The 17,924-nt window shown below is 42.7% G+C and overlaps 1 protein-coding gene across 2 annotated transcripts in view; it reads right to left on the reverse strand.

Moving 5' to 3' along the window:
• LOC139555263 (enhancer of filamentation 1-like) overlaps nt 1–17,924 on the reverse strand; it is a 78,614-nt gene that overhangs the window by 24,262 nt on the left and 36,428 nt on the right. For both annotated transcript variants that reach the window (XM_071368923.1, XM_071368922.1), the window contains exon 2: nt 5,309–5,707. In XM_071368923.1, the coding sequence (XP_071225024.1) occupies nt 5,309–5,701 (393 nt within the window). In that variant the 5' untranslated portion in view covers nt 5,702–5,707. The remainder of the gene's footprint in view (nt 1–5,308; nt 5,708–17,924) is intronic.

A 17,924-nucleotide genomic window follows, 5' to 3' on the forward strand; every position in this document is an offset into this window, starting at 1 on the left:
GGAGAAATGGGCCAAAATTCACCCAACTTATTGTGGGAAGCTTGTGGAAGGCTACCCGAAACGTTTGACCCAAGTTAAACAATTTAAAGGTAATGCTACCAAATACTAATTGAGTGTATGTAAACTTCTGACCCACTGGGAATGTGATGAAAGAAGTAAAAGCTGAAATAAATCATTCTCTCTACTATTATTCTGACATTTCACATTCTTAAAATAAAGTGGTGATCCTAACTGACCTAAGACAGGGAATTTTTATTAGGATTAAATGTCAGGAATTTTGAAAAACTGAGTTTAAATGTATTTGGCTAAGGTGTATGTAAACTTCCGACTTCAACTGTATATAGAGGGGGCACCGGTTAATCAAGTAATGTGTACATGTAGGTAGGGGTAAAGTGACTATGCATAGATAATAAACAGGGAGTAGCAGCAGTGTTTGAATGTAAATAGTCCAGGTGGCCATTTGATTAATTGTTCAGCAGTCTTATGGCTTGGGGATAGAAGCTGTTAAGGAGCCTTTTGGTCCTAGACTTGTCACTCCGGTACCACTTGGGCTTTCCTCTGACACTGCCTAGTATATAGGTCCTGGATGGCTGGAAGCTTGGCCTCAGTGATGTACTGGGCCGTACGCACCACCCTCTGTGGTGCCTTACGGTCAGATGCCGAGCGGTTGCCATACCAGGCGGTGATGCAACCGGTCAGGATGCTCTAGATGGTGCAGCTGTAGAACTTTTTGAGGATCTGGGAATCCATGCCAAATCTTTTCAGTCTCCTGAGGTGGAAAAGGTGTTGTTGTGCCCTCTTTACGACTGTCTTGGTGTGTTTGGACCCTGATAGTTTGTTGGGGATGTGGACACCAAGGCATTTGAAACTCTCAACCCGCTCCACTACAACCCCGTCGATGTTAATGGGAGCCTGTTCGGCCCTCCTTTTCCTATAGTCCACGATCAGCTCCTTTGTCTTGCTCACATTGAGGGAGAGGTTGTTGTCCATTTGGGCCTAGCTCTCTGAGTAACTCGGAGCCGGGTGGAAAACAGCCCTGTCTGTCTGTCTGGACTCCACAGAGGACACAGAGACAGCATTTCTGCTCTCTTTAATGGCCAGCAACACAGCTGAAATCTGACTGCACCACTTTGCCAAACACAGATTGGACATTCAGACGTTGACGCAGACTCAATTTAATCTAAAAAAAGGCAATTATACACAAGTATAGACACATTCATAAAGACACATTTAATTGGCCTTATTAACAAAGACTTCATTCCGTTCCCTTAGTAAAGCTCCCTGTCAGTGAGAGGGGGAGTGTGAGTGTGTTGGTAGGACTGGTCTGTGAGTGTGATGGTAGGACTGGTCTGTGAGTGTGATGGTAGGACTGGTCTGTGAGTGTGATGGTAGGACTGGTCTGTGAGTGTGAGTGTAATGGTAGGACTGGTCTGTGAGTGTGATGGTAGGACTGGTCTGTGAGTGTGAGTGTGATGGTAGGACTGGTCTGTGAGTGTGATGGTAGGACTGGTCTGTGAGTGTGAGTGTGATGGTAGGACTGGTCTGTGAGTGTGAGTGTGATGGTAGGACTGGTCTGTGAGTGTGATGGTAGGACTGGTCTGTGAGTGTGATGGTAGGACTGGTCTGTGAGTGTGATGGTGGGACTGGTCTGTGAGTGTGATGGTAGGACTGGTCTGTGAGTGTGATGGTAGGACTGGTCTGTGAGTGTGATGGTAGGACTGGTCTGTGAGTGTGAGTGTGATGGTAGGACTGGTCTGTGAGTGTGAGTGTGATGGTAGGACTGGTCTGTGAGTGTAATGGTAGGACTGGTCTGTGAGTGTGATGGTAGGACTGGTCTGTGAGTGTGAGTGTGATGGTAGGACTGGTCTGTGAGTGTGAGTGTGATGGTAGGACTGGTCTGTGAGTGTGAGTGTGATGGTAGGACTGGTCTGTGAGTGTGATGGTAGGACTGGTCTGTGAGTGTGAGTGTGATGGTAGGACTGGTCTGTGAGTGTGAGTGTGATGGTAGGACTAGTCTGTGAGTGTGAGTGTGGTGGTAGGACTGGTCTGTGAGTGTGAGTGTGATGGTGATGGTAGGACTGGTCTGTGAGTGTGAGTGTGATGGTAGGACTGGTCTGTGAGTGTGAATAGGGATGTGTCTGAAATGGCACCCTATACCTTATATTGCACTACTTTTAACCAGAGCTCTATGGGCACATGCCTTGCTGTTTTCCCTGTGGGCCCTGGTCATAAGTAGTGTACTATGAAGGGAATAGGTTGTCATTTGGGAGACAGCCACAGTCTCCTAAGCACCAGCTCCCTATTTACCCCACAAACACACCTTAGTTGGGTAACGTCTCTGCCAACTCAAGCCATGTTGAAAATACCCACAGACAGAATACATTTCGCCAGGTTATAATTATTTCCCCTCTCCTAAGGAGATGGAGTAGAGTACCTCTCCAGTTCAGGTTAAGAACTGGTTATAATTATTTCCCCTCTCCTAAGGAGATGGAGTAGAGTACCTATCCAGTTCAGGTTAAGAACTGGTTATAATTATTTCCCCTCTCCTAAGGAGATGGAGTAGAGTACCTATCCAGTTCAGGTTAAGAACTGGTTATAATTATTTCCCCTCTCCTAAGGAGATGGAGTAGAGTACCTATCCAGTTCAGGTTAAGAACTGGTTATAATTATTTTCCACAAGAAAGCCCAAACAGATATAATATTTGACAAAAACACAATAATTCAAACCGTGCTTACATTTGTATATTTCATTTTTATTTTTACCTTTATTTAACTAGGCAAGTCAGCTAAGAACAAATTCTTATTTTCAATGATGGCCTAGGAACAGTGGGTTAACTGCCTTGTTAAGGGGCAGAACGACAGATTTTTATCCTTGTCAGCTCAGGGATTCAATCTTGCAACCTTTTGGTTACTAGTCCAACGCTCTAAAAACTAGGCTACTTGCCGCCCCATATGATCATATATACTGTACACTATATATACAAAAGTATGTGGACACTCCTTCAAATGAGTGGATTTGGCTATTTCAGCCACACCAGTTGTTGACAGGTGTTTAAAATCAATTACACAGCCATACAATCTCCGTAGACAAAAATTGGCAGTAGAATTGCCTTAATGAACAGCTCAGTGACTTTCAACAAGTCAGTTCGTCAAATTTCTGTCCTGGTAGAGCTGCCCCGGTCAACTGTAAAAGTGCTGTTATTGACATTATAGACGATTATGTGCTTCCAACTTTGTGGCAACAGTTTGAGGAAAGCCCTTTCCTGTTTCAGTATGACAATGCCCCCGTGCACAAAGGGAGGTCCATACAGAAATGGTTTTGTTGAGATCAATGTGGAAGAACTTGACTGGCCTGCACAGAGCCCTGACCTCAACCCCATTTGACACCTTTGGGATGAATTGGAATGCTTGCGAGCCAGGCCTAATGGCCCAACATCAGTGCCTGACCTCACTAATGCTCTTGTGGCTGAATGGCAGCCAGTCTTCGCAGAAATGTTCCAACATCTAGCGGAAAACCTTCCCAGAAGAGTGGAGGCTGTTATAGCAGCAAAGTGGGGACCAACTCCATATTAATGCCCATGATTTTGGAATGAGATGTTTGACGAGCAGCTGTCCACATACTTTTTGGACATGTAGTGTATCTCTCTATTATACGTGGGACATTTTTTAAACACATTTCCCGAATTAAAATAAATTGGAGCTGATTTGCTGGTGTTTTTACAGTCTTGTCCAACAAATACAAAGAATTATTTTACTCAGAAAATTGGGGGGCAAATAAAATGAACCGCTGGCCAGTTGGGGAACCCTGCTGAAGAGTATAACTAGCTTATTACAGTATAAAAATACACAGCTGTACTGTACTGCCTGGAACATGAATAGACATGTAGATGACTGGTGAATCCATTTGCACTGGACTTGGTTGTTGTCTGTGAGCTGGTGTACAGTATTTGAGTACAGACACACCTAAATACATGCAGCTGTTGCTGGACTCCACCAAACACCAACAGCATAAAAACACAACTCTGCACTGTTGGCTTTTCCATGAGTTGTGCCCTGTTCAGTGCCCTTCTGTGGCTTCCTTGGCCCTACACACAGCTCGCCAACACACAAATAAGCCAAATGGGAGTCTCTCTCTGTCTATGTGAATAAAAACACTGCCCTGTGGTGAACTAACATCTCGGCACACCCTGTCCACATTTCATTTCACATTGCAGCCCTGCAATCCCTCCACCCTGTGACTGTGTCTGTGTAATGACTCTCATTAGACTGGTCTGGGGCCAGTGGCATGGCAGTAGCCTCACAGGGCAGGACAACAGAACAGGCCATGGTTTAAACTGGTCTGGGGCCAGTGGCGTGGCAATAACCTCACAGGGCAGGACAACAGAACAGGCCATGGTTTAAACTGGTCTGGGACCAGTGATGTGGTAGTACCCTCACAGGGCAGGACAACAGAACAGGCCATGGTTTAGACTGGTCTGGGACCAGTGACGTGGTAGTACCCTCACAGGGCAGGACAACAGAACAGGCCATGGTTTAGACTGGTCTGGGACCAGTGACGTGGTAGTACCCTCACAGGGCAGGACAACAGAACAGGCCATGGTTTAAACTGGTCTGGGGCCAGTGGCGTGGCAATAACCTCACAGGGCAGGACAACAGAACAGGCCATGGTTTAAACTGGTCTGGAACCAGTGACGTGGTAGTACCCTCACAGGGCAGGACAACAGAACAGGCCATGGTTTAAACTGGTCTGGGACCAGTGATGTGGTAGTACCCTCACAGGGCAGGACAACAGAACAGGCCATGGTTTAAACTGGTCTGGGACCAGTGATGTGGTAGTACCCTCACAGGGCAGGACAACAGAACAGGCCATGGTTTAAACTGGTCTGGGACCAGTGAGGTGGTAGTACCCTCACAGGGCAGGACAACAGAACAGGCCATGGTTTAAACTGGTCTGGGACCAGTGATGTGGTAGTACCCTCACAGGGCAGGACAACAGAACAGGCCATGGGTTAAACTGGTCTGGGACCAGTGATGTGGTAGTACCCTCACAGGGCAGGACAACAGAACAGGCCATGGTTTAAAGCTCCATTTAATGCCGTTTGAACATCTCAGAGCCCTCTGTCTCTTCTTGCCAGGGGACCGGCTTTAGCTGAGCAGTTAGTATTTTTCACAATTTCTCTCTGTCTGTCTGGCCCCCCCCTCTCTCTATCCAGTCCTCTGTCTGTCTGCCCCCCCCCCACTCTCTTTCTCTATCCAGCCCTCTGTCTGTCTGCAACCCCCCCCCCCCCCCCCTCTCCAGTTGGCTTACCTTGCTGGGGGTGTTGTCTGCAGCCAGGGCATTCCTCTGAGGGGGGACCTGGTACACATCTTGTCCCAGGGGTACCTGGTAGATCCCTTGCTGCCCCGGGCTCTGGAGGGACGGGGGCACCTGATACAGCCCCTGGGACGATGACACGGCCTTCTGCTGGTAGGCTGAGCCTATAGGTGATGATTGGGCGATAGGGGACTGGGCGTCGAACATTGGACCAATCAGCAGCTTGAGGCGGTTGCCCGGGGCGATGCCCTGGCGTCCGTGTAGCGAGCAGAGCCACCACCCCTCCAGGCCGCCCGTGTTCTGCTCAATGATTGTTAAGATGTCCCCTTTCCGGAAGGCCAGCTCCTCCGGGGACTCGGGGACGTTGTCGTACAACGCCTTGGCCATCAGGTTCTGCAGAGAGAAGAGAGGTCAGTCTACTGTTCAGAACATACTGTTAAAGAAGAGAGGTCCGTCTACTGTCAGGAACATACTGTTAAAGAAGAGAGGTCAGTCTACTGTCAGGAACATACTGTTAAAGAAGAGAGGTCAGTATACTGTCAGGAACATACTGTTAAAGAAGAGAGGTCAGTCTACTGTCAGGAACATACTGTTAAAGAAGAGAGGTCAGTCTACTGTTCAGAACATACTGTTAAAGAAGAGAGGTCAGTCTACTGTCAGGAACATACTGTTAAAGAAGAGAGGTCCGTCTACTGTCAGGAACATACTGTTAAAGAAGAGAGGTCAGTCTACTGTCAGGAACATACTGTTAAAGAAGAGAGGTCAGTCTACTGTTCAGAACATACTGTTAAAGAAGAGAGGTCCGTCTACTGTTCAGAACATACTGTTAAAGAAGAGAGGTCCGTCTACTGTCAGGAACATACTGTTAAAGAAGAGAGGTCAGTCTACTGTTCAGAACATACTGTTAAAGAAGAGAGGTCCGTCTACTGTTCAGAACATACTGTTAAAGAAGAGAGGTCCGTCTACTGTCAGGAACATACTGTTAAAGAAGAGAGGTCAGTCTACTGTCAGGAACATACTGTTAAAGAAGAGAGGTCAGTCTACTGTTCAGAACATACTGTTAAAGAAGAGAGGTCAGTATACTGTCAGGAACATACTGTTAAAGAAGAGAGCTCAGTCTACTGTCAGGAACATACTGTTAAAGAAGAGAGGTCAGTCTACTGTCAGGAACATACTGTTAAAGAAGAGAGGTCAGTCTACTGTTCAGAACATACTGTTAAAGAAGAGAGGTCCGTCTACTGTCAGGAACATACTGTTAAAGAAGAGAGGTCAGTCTACTGTTCAGAACATACTGTTAAAGAAGAGAGGTCCGTCTACTGTCAGGAACATACTGTTAAAGAAGAGAGGTCAGTCTACTGTCAGGAACATACTGTTAAAGAAGAGAGGTCAGTCTACTGTTCAGAACATACTGTTAAAGAAGAGAGGTCAGTCTACTGTCAGGAACATACTGTTAAAGAAGAGAGGTCAGTCTACTGTCAGGAACATACTGTTAAAGAAGAGAGGTCAGTCTACTGTAAGGAACATACTGTTAAAGAAGAGAGGTCAGTCTACTGTTCAGAACATACTGTTAAAGAAGAGAGGTCAGTCTACTGTTCAGAACATACTGTTAAAGAAGAGAGGTCAGTCTACTGTTCAGAACATACTGTTAAAGAAGAGAGGTCAGTCTACTGTCAGGAACATACTGTTAAAGAAGAGAGGTCAGTCTACTGTTCAGAACATATTGTTAAAGAAGAGAGGTCAGTCTACTGTCAGGAACATACTGTTAAAGAAGAGAGGTCAGTCTACTGTCAGGAACATACTGTTAAAGAAGAGAGGTCAGTCTACTGTCAGGAACATACTGTTAAAGAAGAGAGGTCAGTCTACTGTCAGGAACATACTGTTAAAGAAGAGAGGTCAGTCTACTGTCAGGAACATACTGTTAAAGAAGAGAGGTCAGTCTACTGTCAGGAACATACTGTTAAAGAAGAGAGGTCAGTATACTGTCAGGAACATACTGTTAAAGAAGAGAGCTCAGTCTACTGTCAGGAACATACTGTTAAAGAAGAGAGGTCAGTCTACTGTCAGGAACATACTGTTAAAGAAGAGAGGTCAGTCTACTGTCAGGAACATACTGTTAAAGAAGAGAGGTCAGTCTACTGTCAGGAACATACTGTTAAAGAAGAGAGGTCAGTCTACTGTCAGGAACATACTGTTAAAGAAGAGAGGTCAGTCTACTGTAAGGAACATACTGTTAAAGAAGAGAGGTCAGTCTACTGTCTGGAACATACAGGACTGGGATATGTTCCGGGTTGCCTCTGAGAATAACATTAACGTATACGCGGACATGGTGACTGAGTTCATCAGGAAGTGTTTAGGGGATGTTGTTCCCACTGTGACTATTAAAACCTACCCAAACCTTAATCCGTGGATAAATGGCAGCATTCGCGCATAACTGAAAGGTGCAAACCACCGCATTTAACCATGGCAAGGGGACTGGGAATATGGTCGAATACAAACAGTGTAGTTATTCCCTCCGTAAGGCAATCAAATAGTCAAAACGTCAGTACAGAGACAAAGTGGAGTCGCAATTCAACGGCTCAGACACAAGACGTTTGTGGCAGGGCTTCCAGACAATCATGGATTACAAAGGGAAAACCAGCCACGTCGTGGACACCGATGTCTTGCTCCCGGACAAGCTAAACACCTTCTTCACACGCTTTGAGGATAACACAGTGCCACAGATGCAGCCCACTCCCAAGACTGTGGGCTCCGTGGCCGATGTGAGTAAGACATTTTAGCGTGTTAACCCTCGCAAGGCTGTCGGCCCAGACGGCATCCCTAGCCGCGTCCTCAGAGCATGTGCAGACCAGCTGGCTGAAGTGTTTACAGATATACTCAATCTCTCCCTATCCCTGTCTGCTGTCCCCACTTGCTTCAAGATGTCCACAATCGTTCCTGTACCCAAGAAAGCAAAGGTAAATTAACTAAATGACTATCGCCCCGTAGCACTCACTTCTGTCATCATGAAGTGCTTTGAGAGGCTAGTTAAGAATCACCCTAGACCCACTTCAATTTGCATACCGCCCCAATAGATCCACAGACGATGCAATTGCCATCACACTGCACACTTCCCTATCTCATCTGGATAAGAGAAATACCTATGTTAGAATGCTGTTCATTGACTACAGCTCAGCCTTCAATACCATAGTACCCTCCAAACTCATCATTAAGCTCAGGCACTGGGTCTGAACCCCGCCCTGTGCAGCTGGGTCCTGGACTTCCTGATGGGCCGGCCGTGAAGGTAGGAAACAACACCTCCACTTCGCTGATTCTCAACACAAGGGGCCCCACAAGGGTGCGTGCTCAGCCCCCTCCTGTACTCCCTGTTCAACCATGACTGCGTGGCCATGCAAACCTCCAACTCAATCATGAAGTTTGTAGATGACAAAACAGTAGTAGGCCAGATTACCAACAATGACGAGACAGCCTACAAGGAGGAGGTGAGGGCCCTGGGAGAGTGGTGCCAGGAAAATAACCTCTCCCTCAACATCAACAAAACAAAGGAGCTGATCGTGGACTTCAGGAAACAGCAGAGGGAGCGCGCCCCTATCCACATCGACGGGATCACAGTAGAGAAAGTGAAAAGCTTCAAGTTCCTCTGCGTACACATCACTGACAACCTGGTGAGGAAGGCGCAGCAGTGCCTCAGGAGGCTGAAGAAATTCATAAACTTTTACAGATGCGCAATTGAGAGCATCCTGTCGGGCTGTATCACCGCCTGGTACGGCAACTGCACTGCCCAGAACCGCAGGGCTCTCCAGAGGGTGGAGTGGTCTGCCCAACGCATCACCGGGGGCACACTGCCTGCCCTCCAGGACACCTACAGCACCCGATGTCACAGGAAGTCCAAAAAGGTCATCAAGGACATCAACCACCCGAGCTATGTCCTGCTCTCCCCGCTGTCATCCAGAAGGCGAGGTCAGTACAGGTGCATCAAAGCTGGGACGGAGAGACTGAAAAACAGCTTCTATCTCAAGGCCATCAGACTGTTAAATAGCCATCACTAGCTGGCTTCCACCCGGTTACTCAACCCTGCACCTTAGAGGCTGCTGCCCTATGTACATAGACATGGAATCACTGGCCACTTTAATAATGGAATCACTGGCCACTTTAATAATGGAATCACTGGTCACTTTAATCATGTTTACATACTGCTTTACTCATCTCATATGTATATACTGTATTCCATTCTACTGTATTCTAGTCAATGCCACTCCGACATTGCTCGTCCTAATATTTATATATTTCTTAATTCCATTCATTTACTTTTAGATTTGTGTAATGTTGTGAATTGTTAGATACTACTGCACAGTTGGAGCTAGAAACACAAGCAATTCGCTACAACCGCAATAACATCTGCTAAATATGTGTATGTGACCAATAACATTTGATTTGATTTAAAGAAGAGAGGGGTCTACTGTAAACAACATAGTACCGTTAAAGAAGAGAGGGGTCTACAGTAAACATCGTAGTACCGTTAAAGAAGAGAGGAGTCTACAGTAAACAACATAGTACCGTTAAAGAAGAGATCAGTCTACAGTAAACATCGTAGTACCGTTAAAGAAGAGAGGAGTCTACAGTAAACATCGTAGTACTGTTAAAGAAGAGATCAGTCTACAGTAAACATCGTAGTACCGTTAAAGAAGAGATCAGTCTACAGTAAACATCGTAGTACTGTTAAAGAAGAGATCAGTCTACAGTAAACATCGCAGTACCGTTAAAGAAGAGATCAGTCTACAGTAAACATCGTAGTACCGTTAAAGAAGAGATCAGTCTACAGTAAACAACGTAGTACTGTTAAAGAAGAGATCAGTCTACAGTAAACATCGTAGTACCGTTAAAGAAGAGACCAGTCTACAGTAAACAACATAGTACTGTTAAAGAAGAGAGGAGTCTACAGTAAACATCGTAGTACTGTTAAAGAAGAGATCAGTCTACAGTAAACATCGTAGTACCGTTAAAGAAGAGATCAGTCTACAGTAAACAACGTAGTACCGTTAAAGAAGAGAGGAGTCTACAGTAAACATCGTAGTACTGTTAAAGAAGAGATCAGTCTACAGTAAACATCGTAGTACCGTTAAAGAAGAGATCAGTCTACAGTAAACATCGTAGTACTGTTAAAGAAGAGATCAGTCTACAGTAAACATCGCAGTACCGTTAAAGAAGAGATCAGTCTACAGTAAACATCGTAGTACCGTTAAAGAAGAGATCAGTCTACAGTAAACAACGTAGTACTGTTAAAGAAGAGATCAGTCTACAGTAAACATCGTAGTACCGTTAAAGAAGAGACCAGTCTACAGTAAACAACATAGTACTGTTAAAGAAGAGATCAGTCTACAGTAAACATCGTAGTACCGTTAAAGAAGACTTCAGTCTACAGTAAACATCGTAGTACTGTTAAAGAAGAGATCAGTCTACAGTAAACAACATAGTACTGTTAAAGAAGAGATCAGTCTACAGTAAACAACGCAGTACTGTTAAAGAAGAGATCAGTCTACAGTAAACAACGTAGTACTGTTAAAGAAGAGATCAGTCTACAGTAAACATCGTAGTACCGTTAAAGAAGACTTCAGTCTACAGTAAACATCGTAGTACCGTTAAAGAAGACTTCAGTCTACAGTAAACATCGTAGTACTGTTAAAGAAGAGATCAGTCTACAGTAAACAACATAGTACTGTTAAAGAAGAGATCAGTCTACAGTAAACAACGCAGTACTGTTAAAGAAGAGATCAGTCTACAGTAAACAACGTAGTACCGTTAAAGAAGAGATCAGTCTACAGTAAACATCGTAGTACTGTTAAAGAAGAGATCAGTCTACAGTAAACAACATAGTACTGTTAAAGAAGAGTTCAGTCTACAGTAAACAACGTAGTACTGTTAAAGAAGAGATCAGTCTACAGTAAACATCGTAGTACCGTTAAAGAAGAGATCAGTCTACAGTAAACACCGTAGTACCGTTAAAGAAGAGATCAGTCTACAGTAAACATCGTAGTACCGTTAAAGAAGAGAGGAGTCTACAGTAAACAACGTAGTACCGTTAAAGAAGAGAGGAGTCTACAGTAAACATCGTAGTACCGTTAAAGAAGAGATCAGTCTACAGTAAACATCGTAGTACCGTTAAAGAAGAGAGGAGTCTACAGTAAACAACGTAGTACTGTTAAAGAAGAGATCAGTCTACAGTAAACATCGTAGTACTGTTAAAGAAGAGATCAGTCTACAGTAAACAACGTAGTACTGTTAAAGAAGAGATCAGTCTACAGTAAACAACGTAGTACCGTTAAAGAAGAGATCAGTCTACAGTAAACAACGTAGTACTGTTAAAGAAGAGATCAGTCTACAGTAAACAACGTAGTACCGTTAAAGAAGAGAGGAGTCTACAGTAAACATCGTAGTACTGTTAAAGAAGAGATCAGTCTACAGTAAACAACGTAGTACTGTTAAAGAAGAGATCAGTCTACAGTAAACAACGTAGTACCGTTAAAGAAGAGATCAGTCTACAGTAAACAACGTAGTACTGTTAAAGAAGAGATCAGTCTACAGTAAACAACGTAGTACCGTTAAAGAAGAGATCAGTCTACAGTAAACATCGTAGTACCGTTAAAGAAGAGAGGAGTCTACAGTAAACATCGTAGTACTGTTAAAGAAGAGATCAGTCTACAGTAAACAACGTAGTACTGTTAAAGAAGAGATCAGTCTACAGTAAACATCGTAGTACCGTTAAAGAAGAGATCAGTCTACAGTAAACAACGTAGTACTGTTAAAGAAGAGATCAGTCTACAGTAAACATCGTAGTACCGTTAAAGAAGACTTCAGTCTACAGTAAACATCGTAGTACTGTTAAAGAAGAGATCAGTCTACAGTAAACAACATAGTACTGTTAAAGAAGAGATCAGTCTAAAGTAAACAACGCAGTACTGTTAAAGAAGAGATCAGTCTACAGTAAACAACGTAGTACCGTTAAAGAAGAGATCAGTCTACAGTAAACATCGTAGTACTGTTAAAGAAGAGATCAGTCTACAGTAAACAACATAGTACTGTTAAAGAAGAGTTCAGTCTACAGTAAACAACGTAGTACTGTTAAAGAAGAGATCAGTCTACAGTAAACATCGTAGTACCGTTAAAGAAGAGATCAGTCTACAGTAAACATCGTAGTACCGTTAAAGAAGAGATCAGTCTACAGTAAACATCGTAGTACCGTTAAAGAAGAGATCAGTCTACAGTAAACATCGTAGTACCGTTAAAGAAGAGAGGAGTCTACAGTAAACAACGTAGTACCGTTAAAGAAGAGAGGAGTCTACAGTAAACATCGTAGTACTGTTAAAGAAGAGACCAGTCTACAGTAAACAACGTAGTACTGTTAAAGAAGAGTTCAGTCTACAGTAAACAACGTAGTACCGTTAAAGAAGAGAGGAGTCTACAGTAAACATCGTAGTACTGTTAAAGAAGAGATCAGTCTACAGTAAACAACGTAGTACTGTTAAAGAAGAGATCAGTCTACAGTAAACAACGTAGTACCGTTAAAGAAGAGATCAGTCTACAGTAAACAACGTAGTACTGTTAAAGAAGAGATCAGTCTACAGTAAACAACGTAGTACCGTTAAAGAAGAGATCAGTCTACAGTAAACATCGTAGTACCGTTAAAGAAGAGATCAGTCTACAGTAAACATCGTAGTACCGTTAAAGAAGAGATCAGTCTACAGTAAACAACGTAGTACTGTTAAAGAAGAGATCAGTCTACAGTAAACAACGTAGTACTGTTAAAGAAGAGATCAGTCTACAGTAAACAACGTAGTACCGTTAAAGAAGAGATCAGTCTACAGTAAACATCGCAGTACTGTTAAAGAAGAGATCAGTCTACAGTAAACATCGTAGTACCGTTAAAGAAGAGATCAGTCTACAGTAAACAACGTAGTACTGTTAAAGAAGAGATCAGTCTACAGTAAACATCGTAGTACCGTTAAAGAAGACTTCAGTCTACAGTAAACATCGTAGTACTGTTAAAGAAGAGATCAGTCTACAGTAAACAACATAGTACTGTTAAAGAAGAGATCAGTCTACAGTAAACAACGCAGTACTGTTAAAGAAGAGATCAGTCTACAGTAAACATCGTAGTACCGTTAAAGAAGACTTCGGTCTACAGTAAACATCGTAGTACTGTTAAAGAAGAGATCAGTCTACAGTAAACAACATAGTACTGTTAAAGAAGAGATCAGTCTACAGTAAACAACGCAGTACTGTTAAAGAAGAGATCAGTCTACAGTAAACAACGTAGTACCGTTAAAGAAGAGATCAGTCTACAGTAAACATCGTAGTACTGTTAAAGAAGAGATCAGTCTACAGTAAACAACATAGTACTGTTAAAGAAGAGTTCAGTCTACAGTAAACATCGTAGTACCGTTAAAGAAGAGAGGAGTCTACAGTAAACATCGTAGTACTGTTAAAGAAGAGACCAGTCTACAGTAAACAACGTAGTACTGTTAAAGAAGAGTTCAGTCTACAGTAAACAACGTAGTACCGTTAAAGAAGAGAGGAGTCTACAGTAAACATCGTAGTACTGTTAAAGAAGAGATCAGTCTACAGTAAACAACGTAGTACTGTTAAAGAAGAGATCAGTCTACAGTAAACAACGTAGTACCGTTAAAGAAGAGATCAGTCTACAGTAAACAACGTAGTACTGTTAAAGAAGAGATCAGTCTACAGTAAACAACGTAGTACCGTTAAAGAAGAGATCAGTCTACAGTAAACATCGTAGTACCGTTAAAGAAGAGATCAGTCTACAGTAAACATCGTAGTACCGTTAAAGAAGAGAGGAGTCTACAGTAAACAACGTAGTACCGTTAAAGAAGAGAGGAGTCTACAGTAAACATCGTAGTACTGTTAAAGAAGAGACCAGTCTACAGTAAACAACGTAGTACTGTTAAAGAAGAGTTCAGTCTACAGTAAACAACGTAGTACCGTTAAAGAAGAGAGGAGTCTACAGTAAACATCGTAGTACTGTTAAAGAAGAGATCAGTCTACAGTAAACAACGTAGTACCGTTAAAGAAGAGATCAGTCTACAGTAAACAACGTAGTACTGTTAAAGAAGAGTTCAGTCTACAGTAAACAACGTAGTACCGTTAAAGAAGAGATCAGTCTACAGTAAACAACGTAGTACTGTTAAAGAAGAGATCAGTCTACAGTAAACAACGTAGTACCGTTAAAGAAGAGATCAGTCTACAGTAAACAACGTAGTACTGTTAAAGAAGAGATCAGTCTACAGTAAACAACGTAGTACCGTTAAAGAAGAGATCAGTCTACAGTAAACATCGTAGTACTGTTAAAGAAGAGATCAGTCTACAGTAAACAACGTAGTACTGTTAAAGAAGAGATCAGTCTACAGTAAACAACGTAGTACTGTTAAAGAAGAGATCAGTCTACAGTAAACAACGTAGTACCGTTAAAGAAGAGAGGAGTCTACAGTAAACATCGTAGTACCGTTAAAGAAGAGATCAGTCTACAGTAAACAACGTAGTACCGTTAAAGAAGACTTCAGTCTACAGTAAACATCGTAGTACCGTTAAAGAAGAGATCAGTCTACAGTAAACAACGTAGTACCGTTAAAGAAGAGATCAGTCTACAGTAAACATCGTAGTACTGTTAAAGAAGAGTTCAGTCTACAGTAAACATCGTAGTACTGTTAAAGAAGAGTTCAGTCTACAGTAAACATCGTAGTACCGTTAAAGAAGACTTCAGTCTACAGTAAACATCGTAGTACCGTTAAAGAAGAGATCAGTCTACAGTAAACAACGTAGTACCGTTAAAGAAGAGATCAGTCTACAGTAAACAACGTAGTACTGTTAAAGAAGAGATCAGTCTACAGTAAACAACGTAGTACCGTTAAAGAAGAGATCAGTCTACAGTAAACAACGTAGTACTGTTAAAGAAGAGATCAGTCTACAGTAAACAACGTAGTACCGTTAAAGAAGAGATCAGTCTACAGTAAACATCGTAGTACCGTTAAAGAAGAGATCAGTCTACAGTAAACATCGTAGTACCGTTAAAGAAGAGAGGAGTCTACAGTAAACAACGTAGTACCGTTAAAGAAGAGAGGAGTCTACAGTAAACATCGTAGTACTGTTAAAGAAGAGACCAGTCTACAGTAAACAACGTAGTACTGTTAAAGAAGAGTTCAGTCTACAGTAAACAACGTAGTACCGTTAAAGAAGAGAGGAGTCTACAGTAAACATCGTAGTACTGTTAAAGAAGAGATCAGTCTACAGTAAACAACGTAGTACCGTTAAAGAAGAGATCAGTCTACAGTAAACAACGTAGTACTGTTAAAGAAGAGTTCAGTCTACAGTAAACAACGTAGTACCGTTAAAGAAGACTTCAGTCTACAGTAAACATCGTAGTACCGTTAAAGAAGAGATCAGTCTACAGTAAACAACGTAGTACCGTTAAAGAAGAGATCAGTCTACAGTAAACATCGTAGTACTGTTAAAGAAGAGTTCAGTCTACAGTAAACATCGTAGTACTGTTAAAGAAGAGTTCAGTCTACAGTAAACATCGTAGTACCGTTAAAGAAGACTTCAGTCTACAGTAAACATCGTAGTACCGTTAAAGAAGAGATCAGTCTACAGTAAACAACGTAGTACCGTTAAAGAAGAGATCAGTCTACAGTAAACAACGTAGTACTGTTAAAGAAGAGATCAGTCTACAGTAAACAACGTAGTACCGTTAAAGAAGAGATCAGTCTACAGTAAACAACGTAGTACTGTTAAAGAAGAGATCAGTCTACAGTAAACAACGTAGTACCGTTAAAGAAGAGATCAGTCTACAGTAAACATCGTAGTACCGTTAAAGAAGAGATCAGTCTACAGTAAACATCGTAGTACCGTTAAAGAAGAGAGGAGTCTACAGTAAACAACGTAGTACCGTTAAAGAAGAGAGGAGTCTACAGTAAACATCGTAGTACTGTTAAAGAAGAGACCAGTCTACAGTAAACAACGTAGTACTGTTAAAGAAGAGTTCAGTCTACAGTAAACAACGTAGTACCGTTAAAGAAGAGAGGAGTCTACAGTAAACATCGTAGTACTGTTAAAGAAGAGATCAGTCTACAGTAAACAACGTAGTACCGTTAAAGAAGAGATCAGTCTACAGTAAACAACGTAGTACTGTTAAAGAAGAGTTCAGTCTACAGTAAACAACGTAGTACCGTTAAAGAAGAGATCAGTCTACAGTAAACAACGTAGTACTGTTAAAGAAGAGATCAGTCTACAGTAAACAACGTAGTACCGTTAAAGAAGAGATCAGTCTACAGTAAACAACGTAGTACTGTTAAAGAAGAGATCAGTCTACAGTAAACAACGTAGTACCGTTAAAGAAGAGATCAGTCTACAGTAAACATCGTAGTACTGTTAAAGAAGAGATCAGTCTACAGTAAACAACGTAGTACTGTTAAAGAAGAGATCAGTCTACAGTAAACAACGTAGTACTGTTAAAGAAGAGATCAGTCTACAGTAAACAACGTAGTACCGTTAAAGAAGAGAGGAGTCTACAGTAAACATCGTAGTACCGTTAAAGAAGAGAGGAGTCTACAGTAAACATCGTAGTACCGTTAAAGAAGAGACCAGTCTACAGTAAACAACGTAGTACTGTTAAAGAAGAGATCAGTCTAGAGTGATGAGGAAAAACCCTGGAATGAGTAGGTGTATCCAAACTTTTGACTGGTACTGTATATATATTTTGGGAAGGTAGGGGGGGGAGGGTTCCCCTCGACCCATCAGGGCCCCAGCCCGACCCACAGTTTGGGAACCACTGTTCTAGTCTATGTGGCTCTCGTCCACAGTTAGACCTAGGGTGAACTGTCACATTTGTGCTTTGCAGAACTTGCAATTACCATGCACAATTCTATTAGCTCCGATGCCAGATGTCTTTTCGACTGATTTGAATTTGATAGGATTTTCTCTCAGTCTTTGCTGGGAGTGCTCCAGGGCATGGTGACCCAACCGGTTGGTTGTTGTGGTGGTGTGTGGTCATAGGAAGGGATAATGGTTCCTAACCACAGCACTAGAGATAGGAAACCCCTAAGGGCTGCTGCTATTGTGTCTATAGGGGACAGACACCTGGTAAACCGACATTCAGTGCAAAACAAATACGCATACATACCGTCTGCACTACAGGCTAGCATAGCAATAAAATGGCTATCAAAACATACAACCACAAAAAGGTTCCTTATCATCACATCCCAAGCAGAGATAAACCCACAGTGGGACTGGCAGGATTGAGCTCACCGTGTAACACAAGTCCTCCGGACTTACTGTTCATTTTAAATCTGCTTTTCTTCATACACAGTACAGTCAGTGTGCTTTACTGCTTTTTACTTACTACGCTAGCAGAGAACCTGAGCTAGGCTGGGCTAGCAGAGAACCTGAGATGGGCTTGTCTAGCAGAGAACCTGACCTGGGCTTGTCTAGCAGAGAACCTGTCCTGGGTTTGTCTAGCAGAGAACCTGGGCTGGGCTGGGCTAGCAGAGAACCTGGGCTGGGCTAGCAGAGAACCTGAGCTGAGCTGGGCTGGGCTATCAAAGAA

This window comes from Salvelinus alpinus, chromosome 26 (genome assembly GCF_045679555.1).
Source record: "Salvelinus alpinus chromosome 26, SLU_Salpinus.1, whole genome shotgun sequence".
Lineage (NCBI taxonomy): Eukaryota > Metazoa > Chordata > Actinopteri > Salmoniformes > Salmonidae > Salvelinus > Salvelinus alpinus.